Here is a 27197-nt window from a genome sequence, read left to right as displayed (position 1 = left end):
GACTTGCTTATTGTTTCGTTGCCTTCTACCTTCTTGTCTGCCTGCTGTCTGGCAGAGGTTTTTTGGGGATCAATGAGATAAATGGCTTTGACTTTTCTAAATGAAAGAGGCATTGTACTTTATACAAAGCGTTGTTCTTAAATGGCCCGTGAGTGTAGAGTAACAGGCTGATGTGTTTCTTTTGTCCCACCGTGATGAGAATTGGAGGCATCCAGGAGGAGGACACACAGGCCGTGGACGCATGTATTTGTAGATGTGTTGTTTTTAGTGTGCAAATATGTGCAGTGCCCCCTCCCCCCAGGGCAATCCCACTGATAACGCAGGATTTCTGAGCCTTTCACTGGTCGAGGATCCTTGGAGAATGGAGCACTGTTTCCAAGGATCTCTGGAATTGTCTTTTTTCTGAATTCTCTGGTGAGATTTCCTTTTCCCAAGTTGACACTAATAATATTTGTGTGTGAGATGAGGTGGTTGCTTAACATGGAGGATGTGCTTCTGGGAAAAGGATTTTTTTAAATAAAATAGCTCTCGTGTTTTATTTCACTTCACTGAAAAGGAGGTACTCTGCTTTCGTGCCCTGAGGCTTCATATGTGGGCATCTGTGGAATGATTCTTCTTAAGTCGTACTTTGTATTTGGGTAGTACTTTCATAGACATGATGTCATTTAGACTTGACAGTTGTCCTGTGAGGAATGTATTATTATCTCTGTTCTACAGATGAGTAAACTGAGGCCCAGAGAAGTGTACATTGCTTGGCACTTAGCAGTGTGGCTGGTGGCGTGAGTGACCGTCCCAGGTCAGGGGCCTGGGTTCCGAACTGCGAGGCTGTGTGGCTGGAGGAAAGCCACTGTCTTCCTCTGATGTCCAGTTCTGCTCCAGCTTCTTCGAAGGGCTTGTGGTTACATGAATGGCACGTCTCAGACCTGGGGCCTGAGCCCAGGTGTGCTGACTCCGAGTCCTGGTGCCTTTCCCTACGGGTGCACATGCCTGTTCATGCCTCATGGAGCCGAGTTGATAGTAAATGGAATTGTTGTTAAAAATCAAGATGACAAGGAAAAGGAAAGGATCTTGCCCATGTTTCTTGGCTCACTTTCAAATCACCCGTTTCACTTTACCCTCACCCTAGATACCTTTGTCTGCAGAGAGCCATAGCTGAAGGCATGGGTACGAGCATCCTGTGTCCAGAGCTTCACTTCCAGGCAGCAGAGGGCTGTGCAGAAGGGTGTGCTGAGTTTCCACGGGACTTCTTAACTTTCTGCGGCTGCAGGCAGATGCTTGTCTTCTGTGGTGCTGGGGTTAAGAGGACCAGCCTCCAGGCAGGCCAGGAAGGTGGGGCCTGTGTGCACGCCCTCCCCCACCCCCACCGCCACCAATGGGTGGTCAGCAGCTGGACAAGAATCTGATACTGGTTTGGCCACAGTAATTTTGGAACTATACTTAAACAATAAAGCAAAACCATAACTTTTTTCTCTCTGATTACCAAAGAATCATTTATTGTGCAGAATTTGGAAAATATAATAGAAAAAGTAGCTGGTACTTACAAGGTTCTTGCTGTCAGCACTATTCTGAGAGCTTTACATTTATTAACAATTTGGTCATCACAACCGTGCTGTTTGATAGACACCATTATTATCTCTATTTTACAAATGAGGAATTTTGGGGACAGAGAGGTTATGTGACTCTTCCAGTCACACACAGTAACTGGCAGAGCCAGAATTAGCATCCAGGCTGCCTGATTTCCAAGTGCGTGGCCCCGTGCTAGGCTGATCTGAAATGTTACTCGCCACCTGAGATAACTATTAGTAATATTTTTATGGGTTTCCTTTTAGTCTTCCTTCTTTCAAAAAAATGTCTTTTATAAAGTTGGGGTCCTACTGTATATACTTTTTTGGACCCTGTTTCTGTAGCTTAATATTATGTTGTAAAATGTTTTTCTATATTATTTTTCAAAAATATAATTTCATGGCTTCCTACAGTTCTGTCACATGGACATGCATTGATTTGTCTAACCAGTCCTGCAGTGGAAGTCATTGAGGTGATTTCCAGTTTGGCATTGCTATGATTTACGCCCTGGTGAGCCCTAGGTACGTTGCTGGAGTCTCTGATTAGTCCTGTAGGATGGCTTCTGAGAAGGGTAGTTGAGTGTTTGAGTTTTTAAAGACTCTTGTTAGGAGTGCTAAATTGCCTTCCTGGCAGGGTTTATCAGCTTGCTCCCCTCTGGCAAAGTGGAGGGGCCTGGGGCTGGGTTCTGAGGTTCAGCCTCTCCTGCCCTCGCGGGGCTGCAGAAGCTCCGGCAGTCAGACCTTCTCTCCCCAGAACAGTGCCGCTGCAGGAATGGCTCTGCCATTCCACTAAGTCAGACGCCTGGCCATGTGGCTGGGCAGTCACAGGACGAAATGGAGTTAGGGCGTGACTGCCGGTTCCCATAGGTGCCCTGCCCACCTCAGTGGGTGATGGAGGCGGGCAGGGTAAGTATTAGCCAGGCGAGCCTTCCCGTCACCCGTCCTGCCAGACGGCCGGAAGGAAGGCGGTTGGGGCCTCTGAATGTGCTAAGAACTATCCTTGCAAGATAGCACTGCCTCATGTGTTCAGTTCTGGTGATTGGGAAAGTGCGGTCACTCCCTGTCTGTTTCCTACCAAGAAAATGGGGCCAAAGCAGCCAAAGTCTCAGTATTGTGGGGCCTGAAGTGTGAGTCATTAATTTCATGAGAAAAAAACACATCACGGGGCAATTACATTTTGAGGTGTTCACTCACTCATTCATTCAGCACACTTTTATTGAGTGCACACTGCCTCCGGGCTGTTCTGGGCTCTGGGGAATGCAGCGCTGAATGAGATAGATGGAGGCATCTGCTTCTTGGGCGTCCCTTCTGATGGGGCGTCAGGAACAAATGTTCACTTGCCATATGAAATAAACACATGTAACATGTGGCACACATACTAACCTAAAATAATTGAGTACTAGCATCTCTAAACTTCTGCCTGGAAATCTGTGAGGGCTAATAAAGCTTCTGTGGAAGAACTTCTGTGCAGCGGATGTGTTTTGAGCACCTACTGGGTGACGATCACCGTGCTTAGGTTTCTGAGGCCGCAAAGCTGGTTCCTAATCTCAAGGAGCTTATGAATCATTGGGAGACTAGAGAAGGACCCGATATCGGGGTGTAACTCCTCCCAGCTCCTCTCCTTCCCGGCTGAAGCAAAGGAGAGGATGCGTTGGTGTTGGGGCCCTAGCAGTGTTGTGCCAGGCTCCTGTAGCCCTCTTTCCCACTTTCTGCGCCCCCTGCTTGTCCACAGACATCGGCAACCTGAAGGAGTCCCCATGTTTCTAGCTGGGTATCTGACCTCAGTCAGGGCCAGGTCTGTTTTTCACTACAAAGACTACTCTTCGGTGACAGTCAAAAAGCTGAAATGCTGGCTTTCCATAACTTGAACTGATCCTCAAGAGTAGGTCCTGTCATTTGGGTTTGCCGTGACCGGGTGGTGACAGGTGCCTTAGCTCAAATAGCAAGACGTTGCAGTTTCCCTTCTCTCTCTGCTTGCACGCTCAGAAGACCCTTTGGGTGCTTGCTCTGGGGTGAGGGCTTCCGTCTCACCTGGGATGTCCTGGGCCTCTCTTAGGCACAAGTTAGTTTGGGGGAAAATGTCAGCTTCCCCATCTGCCCTTTGGGAAAATTAGTTTCTCATTCATTTGTCAAGAGTATTAGCCACTGAAAAACGACTTTTGGTTTTGTTGGGTCTTAGAATCTCTTATGCTTTGAAAACATGTCTTTTTGCATAGGGTGGTTGTTTCCTGATCTGAAAATCCACCCACCCAACAGCATCTGAATCAGTTCTCGATTGCTTTTTTTTTTAAATTTCATTCACAGATTAGAATTAAGAGCTCTGTTAGTATTCTTTCCCATTTCTCACACTTTATTCCTTATCATGCTCTTTCTGTTATGACTTCCTCTTAGTATAGACCTATGCTGTCCAATATGGTAACCACTAGTCACGTGTGGCTATTTAAATGGAAATTAATTGAAATGAAATAAAATTTAAAATGTAGTTCCTCAGTTGTACTAGCTACACTTCAAGTGCTTAATGGCCACAGTGACTGGTGGCTACCGTATTGGACATCCCATAATTATAGAACATTTTCATCATTGTAGACAATCTGTCAGACAGTGAGGCTGTAGACCTTATGAGTCAGTCAAGTTCAGACCTACAACAGACACTGTTGTAGCCATTTTAAGAGGAAGGATAATTAATACAGGAATTTAAGGGCTTACAAAGCAATTGGAAGGGTTGGGCCCTAGGCTGGACCTTCAGGAATGACTCCCAGAACAACACTGTAGAACTCTCCTGCTAAGAGGACTAGGACTCTGGTATAATTAGGAAGCTGGAAAATCTGGAAGTCACTGTGCCAAGAGCTGGCTCCAGGATCACACCACCTTATCCATGTTCTGGGGATCAGGAAGCCATTGCCAGAGGCTTGCCAGCCTGTGAAATAGATACCCTCCCCACCAGACTTAGTTTTAATTCACTTCTTGAGTTGGCCAACTCCGTAGTCACATCAGGAAGTCCAGCGACGTGGGAGATTGGAAATTGTAGTTTTTAGCTCTCTGGCCTCTGCAGGACAGTAGGGTACAGCAGACGGAGGTTGGGAGAGCTGTTGAGTTAGCCAGTACACCAGTCTGCCACATTTGCCACATGGTGCTAAGCCAGACCTGATTCTTCTCTGGAGGAGCACCACTGGGTTTGAGATGGACAGGACCGCAGGTTATCTTCTAAGACCAAGAGACAGTATCTTCCCTGTTGACATTTCCTGGCTATCTTTGTAACACACTAGATGGGGAAGATTAATGGCCTCTTGCTTTCTAGTCGTTTGGTCATTAATGGGCAGAGAAAGCATGGTTTCTGTCTCAGGTTGGCTGCTATGCTCTTAAAGGGAGTGTAGGCCCCTTGTCACTACAGTGAGATGACAGACAGCAAGGGCCAAATGGGCTTCTGCAAAGATCTTGAGTGACAACTCGGCTTGAGAGAAAGCACCTCCTTTGCATTGTAGATATTGCTAAGTGAGAGGATGGTTAGGACTTTAGGAGAAAATATTTTTACAGCTCTCTGCTTTCTGGGTGTGAGCTGCTGCTTCTTGCTCTCCATAGATCAATCTGGGTTGTAGTTGTGGGTACAAAGGCTGGTCATTAGTAGTGGCCTCCTTTGAGCGTGGCTGAAGTGCATAACTAAGGTTAAAGAGGGAGGTCGTGCTGTCAAAGCAGGTCTGCAGCCCTGTACCTTTTTCTACCCTCTTGGCTAAACGGGGAATCCCTTTATGGTGCCTGGGATTTGGGTGTCTCTATTCAAGGATAGTATGGAGGCAAGGAGATCAGCAGCACACTGGCAGTCTTGGAGCTCTGCTTATTTAGATTGGGGGACCAGGGTTGGGAGTTTTGAGAAGGACTCATTTAAGCCCAAACCTGAAGTGTGAGAAGGAGTCACCAAGCAAAGAGCAGAGGGAATAACATTCTAAGTACGTACGAAGGTACTGTGGCAGACAAGAACTGAGCATTTCTGAGGAATGAAATGAGGCCAGTGTGTCCGGAGTGCATTAGACCAGGCGGAGAGAGGAGTGATATGAGCTCAGAGAAGTGGGCAAGCACCAGCCTATGCAGGGTTCATAAGTCATGACAAAGAGTCTGGATTTTGAAGGGCTTTAACTAGGAGGATGACAGGGCCTGATTTCTGATTTATATGTCTGAAAGGTCACTCTGGCTGCTGTGTGGAGAGTGGATCAGGGACAGGCAAGAGAAGTGAGAGGAGTGTCAGGGGGCTACTGCCGCATTCTTGCAAGGAGTGGATGGTGGCCTGGACGAGAGGTGCTGTGGAGATGGAAATCATTGCTTCCAGCCTCTTCCCTCAGCAATTCTCCCCCACTACCACATTCCGGAAGTAAGCGGAAGAGCCTGAATAAGCCATCCTTTAGGGCATAGATGGGCTGACTCCAGCAGTTTCTGAGGTTTACCTGTTGTCTGCCTTCAGATTTATCACGACATCATCGTCATTACAGTCAATAGCAAATAGATATTGAGCATCTTCTGGCATATGGCCCTGGATCCGGTGCATGGATGGAGATGGATTAAAGAAAAAAATCGACCTTCTCATCACTGAACACTCTTCGTGTCCCCAGCTCCAGACCTCACTCACAGGGGTCCCAGGGAAGCATAAGCCACTGCCTTCTAACTGGGACTCTTCGCATGGACCTTGCAGAGCAGAATGACATGCGGCTGACCAGTTCATGCCGGTGTCCTGCCCTCGTCCTGCTCCCTTGGAGAAGCAGCAGCTCTTGTGTGCAGGAGGAGGGAGCTGCTGCTGTCACTTGACAAATGGGAGTCATTTTCTTATGTACGAGGAAGAGATCACCGCTGTGGGCACCCACCTGTTTGTGTGTGGACTGATGTGCTAAGCTGTTGCTCGGAGGCTTGTGCAGGGTCGAGAGCATCAGTGGAAATAGTCTAGGAAGGCAGGAGCCAGAGCACACTTAAACAGTGGCATCTTTTCAGCTGGCAACCAGGAGACAGAGCTTTGAATCAGCTTTGTAATTTGAAAATTGGTCTCTTTGTGTTGGGTAGTTATTTCGTGCTGACGAAAGCCATCGGGGACACAATGCTGCTTGCCTTCCTCCATGGCACCACTCTGGATTCAAAAATGTTGAGTCTGAGATGAAGCTTTTCCATTCCTGGGATTCTTGGATAGTTGTGGCTCCTTGTCACGGGGGACCTAGAGGTGCTCAGGTCTGCATGGGGAATCATCCCAGTGGGTGGGGGAAAATTGCTTGGAGAAGGAGAGGCTGAGCTGGGCCTTGAAGGCCAGCTCTAGTGGAGCCCAGCCCCGAAGGGCCACACCTGTCTCACCTGTGTGTGGCTCTGTGTTGACAGTGGCAGTGACCTTAGTCGTGTCACAGGGCTGCAGCAACGCTCAGAGCTGCCAGGACCAAAACACTGAAGGTTGTTTTCTTGTCCTCTGGCTAGGGAGAGGTTGACATTCCATTTTTACCCATAGGCTTATTTGTGTGTGCTTTCTCCAGACGGTGTGCTCCAGAGAGGTCCTTGTGCTCTAATAAGGTCACCTGTGGTATGGGGTGGCTCAGACATCAGCCTACCAAGACGTGGCTTTCAGAACCACCTCTTGGGTCCGTGGAGCCACAGCCGCCTGCCTCTAGGAAGCCCTGGTCTTGACACCTTGGGGTCCACAGGATGCACCCCACACAGCCCTTCTGAGGCGGTGGGTCTGTTCTCATGCTGGTGCTTCCTGCCTTCTTCCCGAGTGTTTTCTGAAAACTCCTGGGTTTCTGGAGCTAGCAAGTGGTAGGAGAGAGGGGGATTAAGACAATGCTTAGGGGTGAGCACAAAGGTTAGAGTTTGAAGACGGTAAGCTGCAGGAAGGGTGAAGTGTAGAAGGCTTGTTGTGAGAGGAGAATCGGGGTCTGGAAAGGCTGACGGTGGAGACAGGGCTGCTTTTACATTTGTGAGGGAAGAGGAGAACTTAGTCCAGGAAATAAAATAGAGTCTATTAGCCATTGACAATGCCAAGCCAGGAGTCTAGGAAGGAAAAATTAGATACTGCAGGTCCAATGGACACAGAGTTCCAGCCTCTCTGGTGAACCCAATAAGACATGAGATGGGACTCCGTCACTCCTGGCGCAACAAACAAACAGGGACGCTTTCCACCTTCATTCGTCCCAGAGGTGCCTGAGGGTTCCTCACAGGCTGTGTCTGTGGGGGATGCCATCCCGTGCAGTGACGGTCATATTAAACACAAAGGATGTTCTCGGGGTCAGAAATGCAGCCTTTTCAAAGTCAAGGCCCCGAAGCCCAGTGGGAGGTGTGAGCTTGGCTTGTGGCCATGTTTGTGAGCACACACGTGTGCATGCATGTGGGGTGCGTGTGTGGGATGGAGGAGGCGGAGGAGAGTCCAGCAGTTAGCTGTGAGCCCTGTGCCTGCAGGGGGAATCTTCCGTTATCTCGCTTCGTGACCTTTGATGAGTCAGACGCTCCTTTGTCTTCTTGTGTGTTAAATGGAGACGCTTGTGCTGGCCAGTTATTAAAGCAGCTCGTGTGCTTCAGGTGCCTTTATTAGTCCAAATCCTCTCTTTCGGTTTGTCTCTGGGCCCCTATAAGAAAGGTAAAGGCCCAGCCTTGTTGGGATCTTCCTTGCTCTAGCTTATGACCCCCACAGTGAGTGCAGGGAGGACAGGGGCAAGGCATGGGAGAGCAGACCTCTCAGTGGACGTCTTGGGTCCTCCAGGATCCTGACATTCTGCTTACCGTCCTTTACTCCTGGGGGGCGGCAGCTGCCTGGAGCAGCTGGGGCAGAGGAAAGGAGAAGGGTGAAGGGAATATGTGGTGAGACGGGAGTCCGTGTCACGTTGAGAACATAGCTGTGAATAAAGTATAGAACAGAGGGCATTTTCCAGCCCCCAGGGAGGGGGTCTGGGGCTCTAATGCTCCAGGGACCAGATGGCAATAGTGCAGGAGGCAACTCTCAGGGGACAAGAAGGCAGTCGACCGGCTGGTACTAAAGAGGACCTGGTGTGCTCATCTTGGTATCATACAGGGGTGATAAACATGGGGCATCTGTGATACTGTCCCCTACCCTTTGCGCCCATGGCGGACATCACTAATCTATCATGATCTCCTTTCCTGTTGTACTCAGAAAAGTCTCAGAATCCTTTAGGTACAGCATTTTGGACAGGGATGCCAATCAATTGGCGTAAGAGTGGAAACTTATTGTCTGTCACTGGTGTGATGATGGAATGGATGTAGACTTTGGAATCCAGCAGAATGACAGCCCAGCCAGGTACAAGCCTTGTGACACTGAGCAGGTGTGTTAGTTAGGTCTCTTTTGGTTGCGAGGGACAGAAACCCAATTCAAATTAGCTTAAGCTAAGTTACTTAAGTAATGAAACTGAAAAGCTCGGAGTAAGGCGAGCATCAGGCATGGCTGGATGCAGAAGCCCACTGAGGTTGTCGAGTCTGTCTCTAGGACCGACTCTTTCTGGGTGAAAATGTTCTGACTGGCTAAGCCGGGTCAGGTGCTCACCTCTGAACTGGTCCCATGGGGGACATGGCTGGTGGTGGGGGTGATAGGGTCACAGAAGCTCACACTGGGAGCAACAGTTATCTTAAAGTCAAATGTAGAAGGATCAGTCTGAGATAAGAGTTGGGGAGAGGTGGCTGGGTGCCGTGCCAGGTGTTCCTGTGGGTGCTAGTGAGCTGCAGTGAGGAGAGGAAGGGGTTCCACTGGGCCATTGTTTCTGGGAGCAGCAGCTTCCTGGAGGAACCTGTGTACACCAAGCAGAGAAGAGGGTCCTTGTTGGGGGACTCGGAACTGACAGACGTGCAACTGGGCTGGCTGCTCAGGCCACCGTCTCCTGGGTGACTGACATGGCGTCCAGATGCCAGGCTCTCTGCCCACAGTATTACCCCATTCTCTATGGCTTCTCTGATCCTGCCGCACCTGGCCAGTGGACAAGTCTCAAGGTCATGCATCTGTTCTGGAGTGTTCAGGGTTAGGCCCAGGCTGGGCTGATCACTAGGCAGATTTTGTAGGACTCTAGGGTGAGGCATCTGGCCCACCAGACTGAGGAGTGCCCTCCAAGTATGTTGGTATCTTAGGGACAGTCTTGAGGGCTGCCATTGCCTTTAAGCCAGAGCAGTGCAGATACCCCTACTCTGGATTTCACTGGTTCCTACTCAGGTTTCCTTCCTGACTGAGTCCCTCTACCCCCACCCTGTCAACCCCTGCCACCACAGCTCCCTTTCCCAGGTGTCAAATGTTGTATAACAAATCACCCTGAAACAAAGTGGCTTACGGCAGAGAACACCTTGCTATCTCCCACGTTTCTGTGGATCAGGAATTCAGGAAGGGCTTGGCTGGGCGGTCTGGTCTCTCTCGTGAGGTTGCGGTCAGATGGTGACTGGAGCAGCTGAGGGCTGCCTGGGAAGCTTTCTCTGTGGGTGGTCTCTCCCTGTCGGCCACCTGGGCTTCCTCACCGCATGGCGGCCTCAGGGCTGTCAGGCTGCCTCATGGGGTGACTGGCTTACCCCAGAGAACAGGTGGATGCCACGTTGCCTTTTTTTGTCCTCGCCTTGGAAATCGCATGCCATCATACCTACTGTATTTTATTGGTCAAAACAGTCACCAAGAGCCAACCCCATTTCAAGAGGAGGGGGCGTAGATCCCATTTCTCATTGGGAGGGATGTCAAAGGATTTGCTGATATGATGTGAAGCCCTCACAGCCCCCTAACCCCTCCTGTCCAGCCAACACTCAGTGCCCAGACGGGTTGAGGTCCTCGGATGTAGCCTTGCTTTGGTCCAATCCCCTTATTTTATTGTACTTAGTTTTATGTTTTGGGACTCAGGTGCAGAGATTTGAGCGAATCCTACTCTTCAATTTATTGTGCCTCTGTCCTCATTGGTTCAGGCACTGGAACTCTTATTCACTCACTCATTTGTTCATTCATTCGTCTTTTTTATCGCCATATCCTACTCCCATTTTCCTCCTTACCTTCCTTAAACAACCACTCTGTTCTACTTAATGAATATCCTTTTATTTGTGTGTTATGATATAAATGTATTTAATTTACACATATTGTATTGTGTATTTAGCTTTTTCTGCATTCTGCCTTTCTCACTAGCACCGTGTTTCTAAGGTTCATACATGTTGTAATGCATACATCTCATGCCTTATTTGCCTAAAATGAGGCAATGAGACCAGAGAGGGAGAGTGACATATCCAAGGTCACACGGCTGAACTAGGCTGAGTTAGGACGAGAACAGATTTCCTGACTCTTTCTTCTCAGCATCACACACAAATGTTCCCATGTGCCACCTCCAGGCTCCTGCAACAGTTTGAAACAAGATTTTTAAGGAATTGTGAGTCTGGGCTTCAGAGCGTATCACCAGGTCTCTTGTTTTCTCCCTGGTAACTGTTGTTCTCTCCTTCTGCAGGTTCCAACTATGGGAGCCCACGCTCAGCTCATGCCAACATGAATGCCAATGCAGCTGCAGGGCTCGCCCCCGAGCACATCCCCACCCCGGGGGCAGCCCTGTCCTGGCAGGCAGCCATCGATGCGGCCCGGCAAGCCAAGCTGATGGGCAGTGCTGGCAATGCAACCATCTCCACGGTCAGCTCCACGCAGCGGAAGCGGCAGCAGTATGGGAAACCCAAGAAGCAAGGCAGCACGACCGCCACGCGCCCGCCCCGCGCCCTGCTCTGCCTGACTCTGAAGAACCCCATCCGGAGGGCGTGCATAAGCATCGTCGAATGGAAATATCCTTTGTGCTCTGGGCTGGGCAGGGTGTCCTTGGCAGCCCTGTGGCGCCAGCCCCCCACGGCCTACCAGCCAGTGGGCTGTGTTGTACGAGCTGAGCCTATAAGGTGGCTCTCAGATCTATTGCATCTGCAGCATTGGGGTGCTGTTCAAATGTAGAATTCTGGTCCTGCTCCAGACTTGGTGAATCAGAATCTCTGGGGACAGCGCCTAGGAATCGGCTTGTATGGCAAGCTCCCCAGGTGGTTTTTTTTTGCATATAGTAAGCATCATTTGAGAAAATGAGCCTTAGAGGTTATGAAATACCATCTTACCTAGCTGAGTTTGCCCAGGGAGCCACTGGTGTGTTGGGTGCATAGTGGTGACATGCTGCTGCTCCATAACCTTCTTTCCCTCCATGATGTGGTGCTGGCATAGTTTCGTGACCTCCCCTCTCTCTAGGATGAAGAGCCCAGGAGATGCATGAGGGTAGTGGTTAATGACTCCGCTCTTGGTTCAAGGCCTAGGAGCAGCGGTTCTCAATCTTGGCTGCACACTGGTGTCACCTGAAAAGTTATAGCAAAATACAGGTGCCTGAGCTCCACCCAGGCATATTTTAAAATTCTCCGGGTGATTCTAATATGCAGCTAAAGTGGTGGACACTGGTCTGGAGTTTTAAACACAGATCTACTTTGTATGTATACAAACCAGTGAGTGGGTCCTTCAGAGAAAATGACTTGGAAGTGTCAGGCTCTCCCCATGAAATTACAGGCCCTTTAACACCATAGGGATTGTGGGTTGTGGAGATGGCAAGGACCTCAGAGATCAGTAGGTCCACCCCTGACTTTCTCCAGTGGTGACATTGAGCCCCGCCGGAGTGACTCTCCAGGGTCACACAGTCAGTGGCACACAGGACTAGAACCCTGGTACTTGGTGCTGCATTTTTATAGTATGAGTTCATTCAGGCAGGGCTGCCGTGTCTCCCACGGTTTGGGATGGGAGTGTTAGGTTTCATTAATGAGTTTCCATGGAAAGATTTAAAAGTCTCGGTCGTGGTTGAAAGGTAAAAGAAGATGACTCGGGAGAGAAGAAGGTTTCTCTTCAGCAGGAAATGTTGGCTCTATAAATGTTTGAACCCTGCAACTCAAACTAGAAGAGAATGCGGTTCAAGCCAAGTGGCAGCCGCAGAGGAGGTCCGTCTGTCCTGAGTGGCCAGGCGTGGTTCCGCTTCCTGATGACTGGGTGAGAGGCTCAGCTTTGGGCGGCCCCAGAGGCTGCTGTCATCGCTGCTCACAGCAGGATCATGGAGTGGGAGGGGCCAAGCAGGTCAGGCTTCCCCAGAGAGGGGGACACTGAGGCCTGGAAAACCTGAAGAACTTGCCCAAATCACACAGCTGGCAACTGACAGAGCCGGGTTTCAAATCCAGGTCCCCCTAACCCCAAATCCATGACTTCCCACCCCACGCGCCTGTGGATACTAGGGTGGACATTTAGGGGATACCCGTCAGCCCCACTGGGACACAGTGGGACCTGGGTCTGCGGCCTGGACATCTACCCTGTTGTGGCCCTGCCACCTGTGTTCTGAGAGGTCACAGGCCACCCAAACCCCAGAGCTTGTTTCCCCGTCTCTAACTGCAATAACCGCAGTCGCCTCCTAAGGTATTAGCAAGGGCTGCAAAGCCCACGTGTGTGCGAGCACCGGCATGCTCAGGCACTGTGTCGGGGAGTGCGGTTAACTTCCAGTCCGCCTTCCCCTTCTGGGATGGGTAGCGCCCTGACAGGAGTACTGAGCACAGAATGAAGTCCTGGGTGATGTAAAAACCTGGGAAGAAAGGTAGAGAGGGTGGAGCAGTAATTCACAGGGCAGGTGGAAGCAAGAAGAGTGGAGGAGTGCTGGCTCCCTAGTGGAAGGGCAGGACAAGCTGTCCACAGACGCTAGCCAGGCCCCAGGAGGCTGGAGTCAGGGACTTGTGAAAAGACCCTTCACTGAATCAGCAGCAGTGTGCCCACTGTGGGCCTCCGCCGCCTCACACCCCCGCCTTAGGCAGAGGGGTGCTGCACCCACCCTTCCTGGGGGAGTGTGCCCTCCCTTGCAGGAGAGGAAGTGGACCAGCCTAGGCAGCACGAGTTGGGGTGCGTTTTCAGATTGCCTTGGAAGGGTAGCTGGGTGGGTGAGGAGATGGCGTGGTGAGCCAGCCAGTCAGTGCTCCTGGGAAGAGTGGACTCTGACAGCGTCGTTAAGGAGAGAAGGCAGTTTAAACACTGCTCTGGTCTTCACAGGTGACACAGAACGCTTCCAGGGCTCACCTGGGTTCCCCTGAGCTTTGCAGCAGGGGCCTTTCCTTATCTGCCTGATTGGTTTCTTTACACATGGCCTTCCCCAGCATTAGCTGGGACTTTTAGCATAAGATGATGGATGGAGACCCTGAATGGGGGGAGGAGGCGGAACTGACAGCACAGGAAACACCCCGAGCTTAGCCGTCACCCACTTTGGAGGGAGGAGGAGCTGACATTTGAGGACTGGAGACATGAGGTCTGGCTCAGCTGAACTGATGTGCCCTTGCCCTGGTAGGGGGAGCACAGGAGACAGAGGGTGGGAGTGAAACTGACCAGCCTCTGGGCTGAATGTCACTTTCCTGACATTCAGGAAAAGGGCTAGGAGGGAAGAGGTGATATGGTAGGAGGCCTAAAGGAACTAACTTCCTAAAAGTGCTTTAGGGTGGCTTTAGGATAGGTCCCTACAAACTCACACTCTGGAGACAGACCTCCTCGGTTTGAATCCCATCCTACCACTGGCTGTGTGATCTTGAGCAAGTTAATGTAACCTCTCTGTGCCTCAGTTTTCCTTATTTAGAAATGGGAATAATTGTACATTCCACTCAGGGTGTTTGTGTAGAGCAGTTAGAACAGCTCCTGGCGCAGAGTCAGCTCTCAGGAAATGTTAGCCACTGTCCTTCCCCTTGCCATCATTGTCATCAGCAGCAGCATCACCATCATCATCATTTGTTCCCTGGCCAGCACCGGGGGCAACACGGGGTGTTGGAAAAGATGAGTCAGGGGGTCTGGTCCTGGCCCTGCTGTTCACCAGCTTGGGATCTGGGAGAGATTGTTTTATTTTCTGCATCTGTCGAGTTGGGTGGTTGGACAGGTCCACTGCATACCATCTTCTTGACATCGAGGCACATGGAAAATGACTGGGCAAATAGACCCTGAGCTATACCCATGGGGCCAAGGGGATCAATAACAGCACCTGGGTTAGAAAGCCCTGGCCTAGATAACCAGTAGGATTCCTTCTAGGCCCAGAGGTGCCCCGTTAACACCAGTGAGAGGCCATCCCTGGCAGGGGAGTGAATGCTGGACTCCATGGTCGGGGAATCTGGGTTCTAGACCTGGCTGGTCAGTACCTGCTGGAGTCTTGGGCAAGTTTTTCAGGCTTTCTGGGCCTCAGAGGTTTGGACTAGATTATCTCTAATGTCTCTTCCTGCTTCAAGTCTCGTTAACTTTGTGAGTTCAGGTTTCCGTGGGAGATGAAGTTGTTCCCTTCTTCCAGGAATTGCCATCCTCTTTCTCTTCCTCCTCCTGTTAGGCTCCATGGACCAGGCTGGGAACTTGGCAGTGTTGGGAGGTGGAGGAGATGGGGCTGGAAGAGCACCACGGGGCCCTTCCTCTGGAGCTCCCTGCTTCTGGCCTCAGTTGTGGGTGCAGAGTGGAAGGGGTGTGAGCACGTCTGCTGATTCTTCTCTTGAGAGTGTGCTCTGCCCTGATGTTTTGATGAAGAAGTCTGGCATAGGTGTCTCCCTCAGTGCACTGCTGTGGGAGAGTGGGCCATGGCTTATCCCTCTAGACCTGGCACAGACCATTGGTTGGGGAAAGAGGGCCTTGAACGTGAGCCTTGCCCACTGGAGACGGGGCCTCCACAGACTGAAGAGGTTTTAGGTGTTCTGCATGGAGCTGTGCCTTAGAAGGTGGCTGCCCGACCCTGATCGCACCGTACACATGCCGCCATGCTCTTGGGGGTCCAGGCCCCTGGCCCTTCCGATTCTCTGGAAGCTGTCAGAGAATAAGGGAGAAGGAAAAAACCACTCTAAACTTCAAATTAAGATATGAAAACTAAAATCTCCAAATTTCAGTGAAAAATCTTGAGGTCAAATCTCTGCCTTCTGTCCCACTGCATCCCACCTCTCCCATCCCAAGCTTGTTTGAGTCCCTTGTGGTCAGCATGTGAGCCACGGGGACAGGGGTACCTGGGGACGTGAGTCCTGACTGGGGTGAGCCCTGCTCTTTAAAAGCAATCCCAAGCACACATGAGGGAAAATGAAGTTCAATGCAATCTAAATAAATAAAAGACGGGGAAAAAGTTTTTAGAAATCTGTGTTTACTCTGGCACGCGACTGGCCTCCACTGCTTTTGACATATTAGGAAAAATTTTGGCGGGGACCCATTAGAAGCACTTAAAAAGGCATATGTTTCTTTTCAGAATACAAGGGTCTTGGAATGTATTGTTTAAACAAAATTCTTATGAATCTTTGATTCATTTTTAAAATATATACCTATATGAATGTTTGTTTCACTTTGCTTTCTGTGGCATTAACTTCCTTAACTCCCTTCCTCAGACCATTTGAAATAATTATTTTACTGACTATTTTTGCCAATTGTGTGGCCTTAGCCATCTATATTCCCTTTCCAGAAGATGACTCCAATGCCACCAACTCCAACCTGGTAAGTCCACACTGCAGTCTCTGCGTTTCTTTCTTGGTGGAGGACTGAGCTTGGGTCCCAGGGATTCAAGCTGGGATGTGGGAGGGAAGCGCGAGGTGTGTTTACATGTGCCAGAGCACCGCCGTGTCGGATCTTCAGTGCTGTTTTGCTCTTAATTCAAATCAGCGCCTGTCTTATCACAGCCTGTTTTCAGAAAGAATATTCCAGTTAGTTGGTCGTGAGCTCTGATTGTGTGCGTGTGTTTTGAGTGGCCACGAGGCGTGCTGCAGGAGCGGCAGGGCGGTGTCTGCGGGAGTGAGCTTCCTCCTCGGGTCGCTTGTGCTTATTCTCAGTGCCTTCGTGCCGTTGGCAGGGTCTGCTCAGGTGATCTGTGGTATTATTGCACGATAAATAATTTCTAGGAAGCTTTTAGGAAAGTTGCTTTGCAGCCAAGATGTATTATTTAGTTGCAAAGGTTTTATTTTCTTGGGAAAGGCGGCTTTCCATTTGGATGGTTGGGAGGCCAGCTCTGGCAATTTGAGGTTAGAATCTGTCCATGGAAAAAGTGCAGAGTGTGTTTACTTTTGGCTGAGCATGAAGTCATTACAAAGGCCTTTGCTCCGTCTGGGCATGGGAGGAAAAGAGCTCTGGAATGCAGTTGGCAAAATTGGGGCACTCTGGGATGCCTCTGCTACAGGCCCGTAGGAAAATCCTGTCTCTCTCCCCCTGCCCTGCAAAGACACCGTAACTTTTCATGTGATTCCCACAAAGCACATCTTTCCCCTGTCGTCAGCACCTTCCTCTCGTTAGTGAGACTGGACTGCCTGATGAGGTGCTTTCTAAAGGAAGCAGGAGGGTTGAAAGATTCTCCTTTCCATTGGTGCTGGCTGCTGCTGCTATCATGGGTGTAATTCTTTTGCTTTTTAACCTTTGACATTTTCTTTGGCTCCTTCAGCAAATAAATCTGATGTGTGTTTTAAACTTCTCTGCCATTTTCCCATTTTTCACAGTTAGCCCCAGCTCCATGTTGAGTACGGTGTTGGGTACGAGCCAGGGTGCTGCATCTTATGGCTTGCCTTGGGGCTGCGTGTTGGGGATAGGTTCCAGAGCTGGCCAGCGAGTGCCGAGTGATGACATGGCCAGGGTTGGCTGGCAGAGCATTAGTTGCAGTCCACTCAGGCTTCTGAGGTGTGACCCTGTCTCTTAATAGGCAAGAAATCTTTACTGTGTCAAAATAAACACAAGCAAAGTGTCTCCCAAATGACCCCTGGAAAAACAGGAGCATCTCCCATTGGTTACGCTTCCTCTGTGTCCACCTCCCTCCCCGACCTGGGGCCTCCCTGAAGCCCCTGCAGCTTAACACTTAATGTGCATCTTAAGAAAAAAAAAGAATTGCGTCTTGTTCTGAAGCCCATGAAGCTTTGGGTCTGCTCTAGGACAAAGCAGTGGTGAAGTGGGGAAAGGAGTTTGCTTTATCGTAGGCCCCAGAGGTGGCCCCACAGCAGTCCCTCACCCCAGAGGGCCCAGGACCATTAGCAGGGCACCTGGGGAGCTGCTCGAGAGGGAAGCCTGGGCTGGCGGGGGTCCCTTCTGGGAGGTGGGGAGAAGTCCCACCACAGAGTGATGCAGGTGTTCTAGAACTAGATGGTGGTAATGGTTGCACAGTTGTGTAACTCGACTAAAAATCGTTGTCGTATACTTACAATGGGTGAATTTTATGGTATGTAAATTATACCTCAATAAAGCTGTTTTTTTAAAAAAGAACACCAGCATGCAAGACCATGCCTCTCAAGGCCTCCCGGAGTCAGGCTGCTGTTGCCTGTTGCTCCTCTGTTCCTTCCAGATGAAGGGTGAAGTTAGATAGGTGGAGGGAGAGAGGTGGGGGACAGCCAGTGAACTTAGTGATGTTACACTAGGAGTTTGGGAGAAGAGAGTGCGGGAGTTTGAACAGGGGCTTCTAGTTGCTAAGGCAACGCCTACCTCTGTCAAGCCACGAGTCAGGCAGAGACTTACTAAGTTAAGGGAGCATTGTCAGGTTTCCTCCATCCTAAATATGTACACACACACACGTATGCATACATGCAGATATACACACACACATGAGCATACACATGTGCACACACACAGATACACAGACACACCTCCCTAATTCTAGTAGCTCTCTCTCTGAACTTTCTTGGATGGAGAGGGATATATATGTATAATTTTCTGATTTTTTTTGAGGAAGAGTCTATATTTGCCACCTCTGCCAGTTCCTTTTTGCTCTCTCCTCAGCTCCTTGCTCTCTGTCTTCCATCCCATCTCTGGAATGTAACAGATAGAGATCTCAGCTGGCAAACTCAGGAGGGAAAGAAATGTGGCTTGTTTTTGCTTTCCTGTAACTGAACATAATGTCCTCTTGGAGACTCCCTGTGGCCTGGTGGCATAAACTTCATCTTTGTAAATGCAGGGCTCTCAGCCCCCTCCCTGGAGGTGTAGCTTAGTCCTGGGCCCTTCTCTATGGCCACTGCTGTATGAGGCTGAGGGGATAGCCACAGGTCCCCTTGGCGTTGTTGATCCACACTGTTGAAATGACCTCGTCTCTTCTGGAAGGGCCTTGGTCTTTGATCCCTGTGGGCGGTATGGTCTCTTGTTCCCCAGCGTGGGGTCTCTTCAGCTCTACATCCCTCTTGGCCACTTCTGGGGCTGTGGAAATGGGGCCATGGTGAAGATTTCAAGGGCCCCTTCTCAAGGGCAGAGCCCAGGGTCTCACTCATTTTTGTTTCCTCACTACTGCTCCCATATTCACCATCTTGGGATCTTTGTTTGGACAGCGTTGCCCAACAGACCCCTCCTGTGGTCTTCCAGACTTTCATCAATGCCCTGACCTATGCTCTCTGAACCCAGAAGCCTCGATCTCTGCATTCCACTGTATCATACTTTCCCTGGGCGGTGAAGGCCACTGACTTAATGTAGGGGGCACAGTGTTCGAGGGGTGTTAGAAAACTCCTAAAACAACCAACCAAGCAAAACCCACATCAGCTTGTAGATCAGGATATTATTCTACCCCATGGACATAATCAACACGAGTGTAATGATCTGGGCCCTCCTCTTCCTCCTTCTTTCTTCAGCATCTTACATTGTCAAATGCCCCTTTGCAAAACCCTTTTACCCCTTGGCTTTGGGGCATAATTGCTGTTAAGTCTCTTATCTCTCGTACCATTTTCTTCCTGCTTCTGGAACTTTCTCCAGGGTGCTGTCCTAGTCCTCTTGTTTTCTTTTTCTGTACTCTCCCTTGGTGAGCTCAGCTACTTCCACAATTTACCTTCCCTTTCTGTGTAAATTGTTCCTAGACTTATGTATCCAGCTCTAAGCTCTTTCCAAAGGTCTGGACCCATATTTTCTACATTAGAGAGGCCTGTGGACCAGTGCGATGACTCTTGAAACCAGCTTGATTATTACAACCACCTGGAAAGCTTAAACCATCCAGATTCCATGCTTTGGTAGATCTGATCAAATTTGGTAGTTCTGGGGCATGGCCTCGGAATATGCATTTAAAAAATTCCTCACTGGGGCGGGAGCCTAATGATCAGTTGGGTTTGGGAGCTCCTGACCTCTTGGATAGAGCAAACTTTGAGTTGGGCAGACCTGGGTTCAAATCTTGGCTTTGCTGCTTGGTACGTCTGAGTCTTAATCTGAAGGTCTTTGTTCTTTCTGAACCTCAGTTCCCAGGCCTATAAGACGGAGGGGACGTTCCCTCACAGGGTTCTGGGGAAGGGTGAGGCACACGATGACCACGAAGGGCCCCTGAGGTCTTGGCACATGGTCATGTGTGCCGCGATGTTTTGCTGATGCCTCAGTCAAACAAGCCCAGACAGAACTCAGTCTCTCTCCCATCACACAGCCAGTCCCCAAAAGGAAGACAAAAGAGCCCCTATGTGAACGCCCTTGGCCCGGGCCGTGGCGTTGCTGGCCTTCCTGTCGCGCGGAGTCGTCTCGAACACCTTCCCCTCACTGTGCTCAGCTGAGCAGGCATCCAGGTATGGAAATGTTTTTGGCAGTAGATCACATTTATCCTCCTTTCTATTTCCAAAGTCATTTGTTCACACTTTCTGGGCCTCAGTTCTCTCCTCTGTGAATTGGGAATAGCAGTAATAAGAGGCTCTACTCCTAGGCTGCTGTGAGGATTAAATGAGACAAGGTCTGTGAGAGGGCTGTGGTCAGGGCCCAGTGTTAGGGATCTTGTTGCTGTTACCATCCTGCCATCTCCATCATCCCAGCCCAGGCCCTTTGCCTGTTGCCTGACTATTACGGTGCCCTCTTTCCTGGTATTGTACCTCTAGTGTCTCTTTCCATGTGCCTGGCTTATGTGTCTTCAGTCATTTGGCGAACACCCATACCAAGAGCCAGGCAGTGTGTTTGGGATACTTCAAGAGGCAGACCCCATGTCTAACAGGGAAGATAAACATGTAAACAGATGTTTGAAAATAGTGAAAGGCCTTCCAGGGGTTAGGGTGTGAAGGAGGAAGGACTGACTCATTTTGCTTTTGGGAGAGGAATTAGGAAAGGCTTCACATGGGAGGACATATTTGAGTTGGATCTCCCAATAAGGGTTGATTTCCAAGGCAAGAGAGGCATTTCAGGCTGAGGTACACACATGTGCAAAGGCCCTGTGGTCATGCCCTTTATGACTAGGCAACAGGGTGCCGATTTCAAGTGAATGAGAATAGCCAGGTGATGAGGGGCTTCATAGCTCATGCCAGCAGTTGAACTTAACTGCAGGTGATGAGGAGACCCTGAAGATTTTCAGAGCAGGAGAGTGCTGAGTCCAGAGGTGTATTTTAGAAAGGATGCTCTTGCAGCGTGAGGAAGATGGCTCAGAGGGAGGCCTCACTGTTTGTGAAGAGAAAAGGAAACTGCCCAAGTCCAGACGATAGTGACAGTAAGGGTAGAGAGGAGGGGATGGATTTAGGGGTGAATCGGGCTTGTGACCAGCTGGGTACTGTGGATGAAGGAGAGAGCTGACTCCTGGGACGGTGTTGTGGGTAACTAGGTGCCATGAGCCAGGAGAAGGACTTCAGAGAAACGTCTCATTTAAGGGGGAGGGAGTGAGGGCTACACTTTGGGATTTGTTAAGTGAGGAGCTGGAGGAACATGCAGATGGAGATGTCCAACAGTCAATCGATTGGGGTCAGGAGCTCAGGGGAGAGGTCATGCTGAGGAGAGAGCCTGGGGGAGTAGGAGGGTGGGTGGGAGGGGCAGCCCGGGCCTGGCTCAGAGCCCCTGTGGCGGGATGGAGGGCGAGAGGAGCTGAGCAGCAAGGCCGGGGCACGTGCCTTGCCGAGTGAGAGGAGGAGGACGAGCCAAGGAGGGGCCTGAGGAAGGTTGGCCTGAGAGGTAGGAGGGAAACTGGAGAGAGTGCAGCCGGAAGCTAAGAGAACAGGAAGTGTACAAAGATGAAAGACGGACTGGGTGCTCGTTCACACTTGTCTTTATGACAACTCTAGGCCGCTAACAAGAGGGCCCGCCCGAGTATCGGGAGAGCCGAGCTGAGGGCTCGGTGCGGCAGGAGTGGACGTTGATTGGGTTCGTGCCCTGACTGAGGTCTGAGATAGTAGGTGCACAACTACCATTTACTGGGCTTCGTTGACTGAAACATTCCCCTTGTCATTCCAGAACATGGTCCCCAAATTATTTAAGTACCCCTAATATGAAGGTTGAGAATTTCCCTGTTGCTTTCATAGTTTTTTTAAAAATAAAGAACTGCTATTTCAGGGTCCTGCTCTGAGAAATACAAAGGAGAGATGATGATGCACCTACAGCAGTGGTTCTCAAACCTCAGTGGCATAAGAATCATATGGAGAACTGATTAAAATGCAGACTCCCAGGTCCTGCCCCCAGAGAGTCTTGGTCTGTGGGTCTGGCCTGGGCCCGGGAGTCTGCCCTTTAGCAGGCGCCCCTGGTGGTTCCGATGCCAGGATCGTGGACTGCCCTTTGAGAAGAAGGACCTGGAGTGTTCGCCGTGGTGTGAGTGGGTCCCCTTCAGCTCCGTCTCCCCAGTCTGCTGCTGTCTACCCACAAGATCTCTTAAAGATCTAAACAGAAAGATGAAACGCAGCAACTGCTGAGAGGTCTCCCACTCTGTTGGGTTCAAGAATAATCTATTTAGCAAAGCACACTCACTTTGGCAGAGAATTAGAAAAGAGTCTTCTTTTTGGACACACTTGCAATTCACATCTGCGCTTGCTCCTGCTTGCGAATTTGTCAGCTTCCATCCACTCTCTCGCAGACCTTTCCTTTCTCCCACCTGCTTAATATAATCTCCATTTATTTTTCTAGCACTTTGCTTTCTTCTCTTTCCAAGAGATGAACAGTATTCCAGTATAGAATTTTTTTAGATCTTTCCCTCATTATTTAAATATGAGTCTGTTTGTTTTATGCTCCATCTAACGTACACTTTTGTACCCAAATCCATCATTTTTGTTATCTTTTCCTCATGCTAGTGAAGCATAATGAAACCTGAACTCGCACGTGACGTGACATTTCTTTCTTTTTATTCACAGTCTTGTTATTGGCAGTGCTGCCTACTTTGCAGTGCATCATTTATAATATAGCAACTGTAAACCCATTCTACCAATAGCTGTTACCCAGTCGGGAAATTGTATGATGTCTGTGGAGCAAGCTCTGCCAGCTGAACAAGCTCATTGTGTGTGGAAACTCCCAGTTCTTTGCAAACCCTGAGGTCCACAAAGACTTGGCTTGAGCTGAAATATTAAGAGAGTATATTTGGCATTTGACCTTGTGCAAAGAACAGTCTTGTGTACTTTCTGGAGTAAGAGCCAGGCGTTAAGTGGAGGTAGAGAGGAGAAGGGAAGAGGCCAGAAAAGGAATGGTTTGGGGGCTCGGGGAGGAGAGAGCGCGAGGGGAGTGGGTTCATCAGGGGGACATGAGCTAGAACAGGAGGAAGGTTGGGATGTCCGATTTTCCCATTGATTGCTGTGAAATTGGGCCATAATGAGAGTGACATCGTAGGCTGGTGGTGAAGATGAAATGTGTTAACATGGGTCAAGCCTTAGAGCCGCGCCTGGCTCAGGCAAATGTGTTGTCCTTCCGAATTCACAACCAGAGGCTGAGAGCCATCCTCTCCGCCTGGCCCTGGGGGCAAGTCAGGGTCAGTGGCACTGCAGGCCAGCTTTTGCCTCAAAAAGGGGAGAGAGGAGACCAGAAAACTCTTGTTTCTGGCAACCCTGATCCAGTAAGATTGGTGTGCGTCTGTGCGCGCCTCAGCCTCGTCGTCTCACTACACAGGGAGGGCAGCAGAGAGGCTCATGGCAAGAGGAGAGCCCACAGGGGAGGCCTGGGCTGCCTGCCGCTGGGGCTTCCGTCTCCGCCTGCACAGGTGTTCTGTGCCTGGCACAACCCTGTGTTCACCTCGCAGGGAGGCAGGGTGTGCCTGAGCGCTGTGAAGCTGAGCTTTCCCCCTGCCCACGCAGGGCCCGGCTGAAGACACCCGCACAGGCTCCTGCGTCCAGACCACCACGATTCTGAGAGGAGTCTGAAGCCTGCCCACCAGCCTCTGAGAGGGGCGTGCGGCCCCAAGTCAGAGGCTTCTGTTTGAGGAGTAAAGATGCCAGTTAGAGTGTCGCTGATCTTCCTGCAATGAGCTGTGGTTTCTTTTATCGTCCAGTTTGCCTGAGAGCGAGACATCTTTGTGAGGCTCTCACGCGTCAATGTGATGATCAGTACAAAGTGAGATGTGTTATTGCCATCTTGTAGGTGTCATCCTAATGCACCAGACACACACACTTTGCAGAAATACTAGGGTTGTGATGTATACTAATAGATAATCACAGGTAACAAGCAACGTAGCTGCTGCATCGTGGGCTAACCCTCCCTGTGCTGTGAGGGGAGAGGGGCAGTGGCACGGGGGAGGCGGCAGTGTAGAGTCTGTCTTTAGATGAGAGAATAGCCTGACACGGTGTGGCGGGCAAGTGCCTCACTGGGTAAGATCTCCTCTCCGAGGTTCTGACTGAACTGGTCTGAATGGGACCTGGGCGGGTATGTCGCAAAAGCTATTCTGGAGCCAGAGTTGTGGGCACTGACCTAGAAAGTGAGATCTGGACTGTGTGGCCTTAGGTCAGTTGCTTAACCTTTCTGTTTGTCACTCTTCTGGTGAGTGGGAGTAATAAAACCTGTTTAGTCGTAATAATTACCTTTACTGAGTGACCGGCAGGTGCCCGTGCTTTGCACGCGCTATTTCTGATCCCCGTAACAGTACATTATAAGGAGTAGAGAATTTGTCCCTCTTGCTCACCACTCTGTCCCCAGTGCCTTGAGCAGTAACTGGCATGTGTCAGACTCTTGATAAATGTTTGCTGAGTGAATGAATGAACTCTGTTAGGTAGTGTCGCTTTATTTCAGATGAGGGAATAGAATCTCAGAGACACAAAGTGACTTGGTGAGCAGGCAGCAGAACCGCAATTTGAACTCAGGACGGTATGAAACCATCACCTAGACTGTTCTCTGGAATATGTAGGGTTGCTGTGAGCATGGAGAGAGGTAGATGGGAAATGTTTCAAAGATTAAGTATGGCAGTCTTAACAGATATTTAAAAAAATAAGCTTGGTTCTCTTGTAAAATAAATCTGGTAAATGCTGAGATAACCAAAGTTAAACCTATTACTTTATTGTAAGACTTCTCAGAGTCTTTAACTCAATCACAATAGGTGCTATTTACAAGTTTGTTCTGTGTGCAGACTCTGTCGTAAGTGTTTTATGTGTATTAAAGCATTTAAGCATCTTGTAACCCTATGAAATGGATACTGTTACTATCCCATTTTATAGATGAGGACACTGAAGCTCAGAGTTGCAATAATTTGCCCTGAGAAACATAGCTGTGAAGGGAAGACTCTGTTGTGTAGACACAGGCAGTTATCTCCAGGTATGTGTGTTTAACGATCATGTGACAATCCTGTGCCCAGGACTCTGTGGACCAGGCAGGGCAGGCATATCCTTTCCAGCCCTCACCGTCCCAGACGCTTGAGGAGCGGTATTCCTTGGAACACATGTGGTAAATGTGCCATAGAGATGTGACGGTTTAAAACCACACACACAGGAGAAAACTCTTGCCCTAAGGACCGAGGCCATTAGGAGAAAGGACAGAGCTGTCCTTGGACATGTTGCAAGGCCAGTGCAGCAGAGAAGGCCAGCAGAGCGCACCAGGTCGGCCGTGTGAGGACCTTGGCAAGCTCCCTGATAGAGTGGTGCCTCATGTGGTGGTCACAAGCCCTCATGAGCCCAGGGCAGCTGTTTGACTCAGTGTCCCTCACTAAGTATTTCAGGGGAGAGGGTGCTGTCTGTGCTGTGCTTGCCAGCGGACTGGCTCGGAGGAGATGATGCTTTGAGTCTAAGTGTGGTGACACCTCTCGTTCTCTTTTTATCCCTCTGTATTCATTTTGGGGGAAGATGTTCCATATATATTCACACTCTATGTAATGGGACCACTTTCATGCACCAAGCTCCTTTTAATTTGAGTATATTTGAAGAAAGTCTTTCCAGAATATAAAATACAAATCCCTGAATCCTCAAAAGAAAAATTCTGAACATATTTCGTCCTTTTTCTGGGACGGCACAATCATTAAAAATCTCAGTTATTGAAGCTGCTCTGATAAAGTGAAGCCGTTGGGAGAGTGAAGGAAGCTCCGAGTGGTCCCGAACACTGTGATCCAGAGGGGTCTGGGCCTGGCTTCCGCACCCCGCCCTGTTGGGGTGTCTGCCTGCTCCTGGACCCACCCTTTTAACTTGCTGCTCCGCTCTCCTGTGGGCGTGGACTAGATGACCAAATCCATTATAGTTACGTGCAAGTAAGATTAAGTGGACTCTGAACGAGGAGGCTCACTTATGAATAAAGCACATTAGCTTCAGTTTATGGATTTTATAACAGTGATTTTGGCTTCTCAGAAGCCTTTTTTTCCCCTTTATTCCCGTTGTTCTCACTGATTTCTGTAGGACTGAAGTTGTTGGATTAGTGCCTTCCAACTAGGAATAACAGCGACGTCCACACCCATGTAGCCCACACATACACTGCTGATACTGTTCTAAGTGTGGTACAGTGTTAACGCATTTAGTCCTCTCAACGACCCCATGAGACCTCTGTTATAATCATCCCATTTTAAAGATGAGGAAAAAGAGGCACAGAGAAATGAACTACCTTCCTCCAGGTGCACAGCTGGGTGTCCAGCCCAGGCATGTGGCTCCTAAGTCCATGCCCTTAACTGCTACGCTCTGTGGCCTTCCTGAGGGGTACAGGGAGGGCTGTTGCTTAGAATATGGCCCTTTAATTTTTGGGGACGCAACTAGCGTGTTTGTGACATATGTGATGATCTCTTTACCAAGGGGTGCCAAAGGAAGAGTGACAGTGAGTGCAGGGCATGCAGCTGGGCCGTGCGGAGTCCGGGAAAGGATTAGGGGCCTGGCCCGGGAGCCCTGAGTTGCTGCCGTTTGGACAATGTGGGAGGGGGCGAGGAAGAGACTTATCTCCATCCACTGCTGCCTGAGCAGGGGACTTTGGTTTGAAGCCTTGTTCTCCCAAGGCCAGTGATTCGTATTAGCCGAGATCCTTGACCACACAGCCCCCAGGCTTCCTCCTAAATAGATGACAACCTCTGGCTGGGGAAGGGGACCAGATCAGCCTGACTTTGAGACAAGCTTAAACTCTGAATTAGCTTTCGTGGCTGAGTTCCTGGGAGCTCCCTGGGCCACATTTGAACTCAAGGCTCTGTTGGGAGCCAGTCAGTATGGTCTAGTGTCAGGGCCCGGAGAGTCGAATGTCGGGGACCTCCATAGCACCCAGCCCCGGCGAGAGCTGTGTCCCGTTTGTGATTAGGGCTTCGTGGGATGTGCCTGAGCCCACCGGGTTCTGACACTGCAGAGCTGCAGCCTAAACCACAGGGACGTGTGGTGGCTATGGAAGAGCGCCAAGCTGGGAGTCCTGGGTTCTGGCTCCATTTTGGCCACTGACCAGTGGCATGGCCTTGTCACTTTACTTCCCTAGACTTGAGATTTCTCAGCCATGAAATAAAGGTAATAACTTCTGCCTCACAGCGTCATGCCAAGGCTCAAATGAGAGGATGTATGAAAATGCCCTGAAAATGTAAGTGCCGTATAGACGTCGCCGTGCTATCGCAATGACCATCACTACTGTTATTAGAACTAGACAGAGATAGTCTGTCT

General features: G+C 49.9%; 1 protein-coding gene across 9 annotated transcripts in view; it reads left to right on the top strand.

The window, feature by feature from the left end:
- The window catches only part of CACNA1C (calcium voltage-gated channel subunit alpha1 C), a 680887-nt gene that overhangs the window by 127911 nt on the left and 525779 nt on the right, over positions 1-27197 (top strand). For all 9 annotated transcript variants that reach the window (XM_070620344.1, XM_070620343.1, XM_070620341.1 and 6 more), the window contains exons 2-3: positions 10988-11310; positions 15904-16008. In XM_070620344.1, the coding sequence (XP_070476445.1) occupies positions 10988-11310; positions 15904-16008 (428 nt within the window). The remainder of the gene's footprint in view (positions 1-10987; positions 11311-15903; positions 16009-27197) is intronic.

Source organism: Equus przewalskii, chromosome 5 (assembly GCF_037783145.1).
Source record: "Equus przewalskii isolate Varuska chromosome 5, EquPr2, whole genome shotgun sequence".
NCBI lineage: Eukaryota > Metazoa > Chordata > Mammalia > Perissodactyla > Equidae > Equus > Equus przewalskii.
The sequence above is the reverse complement of the archived record's forward strand: the minus strand, read 5'-3'. Positions and strand labels throughout refer to the sequence as shown.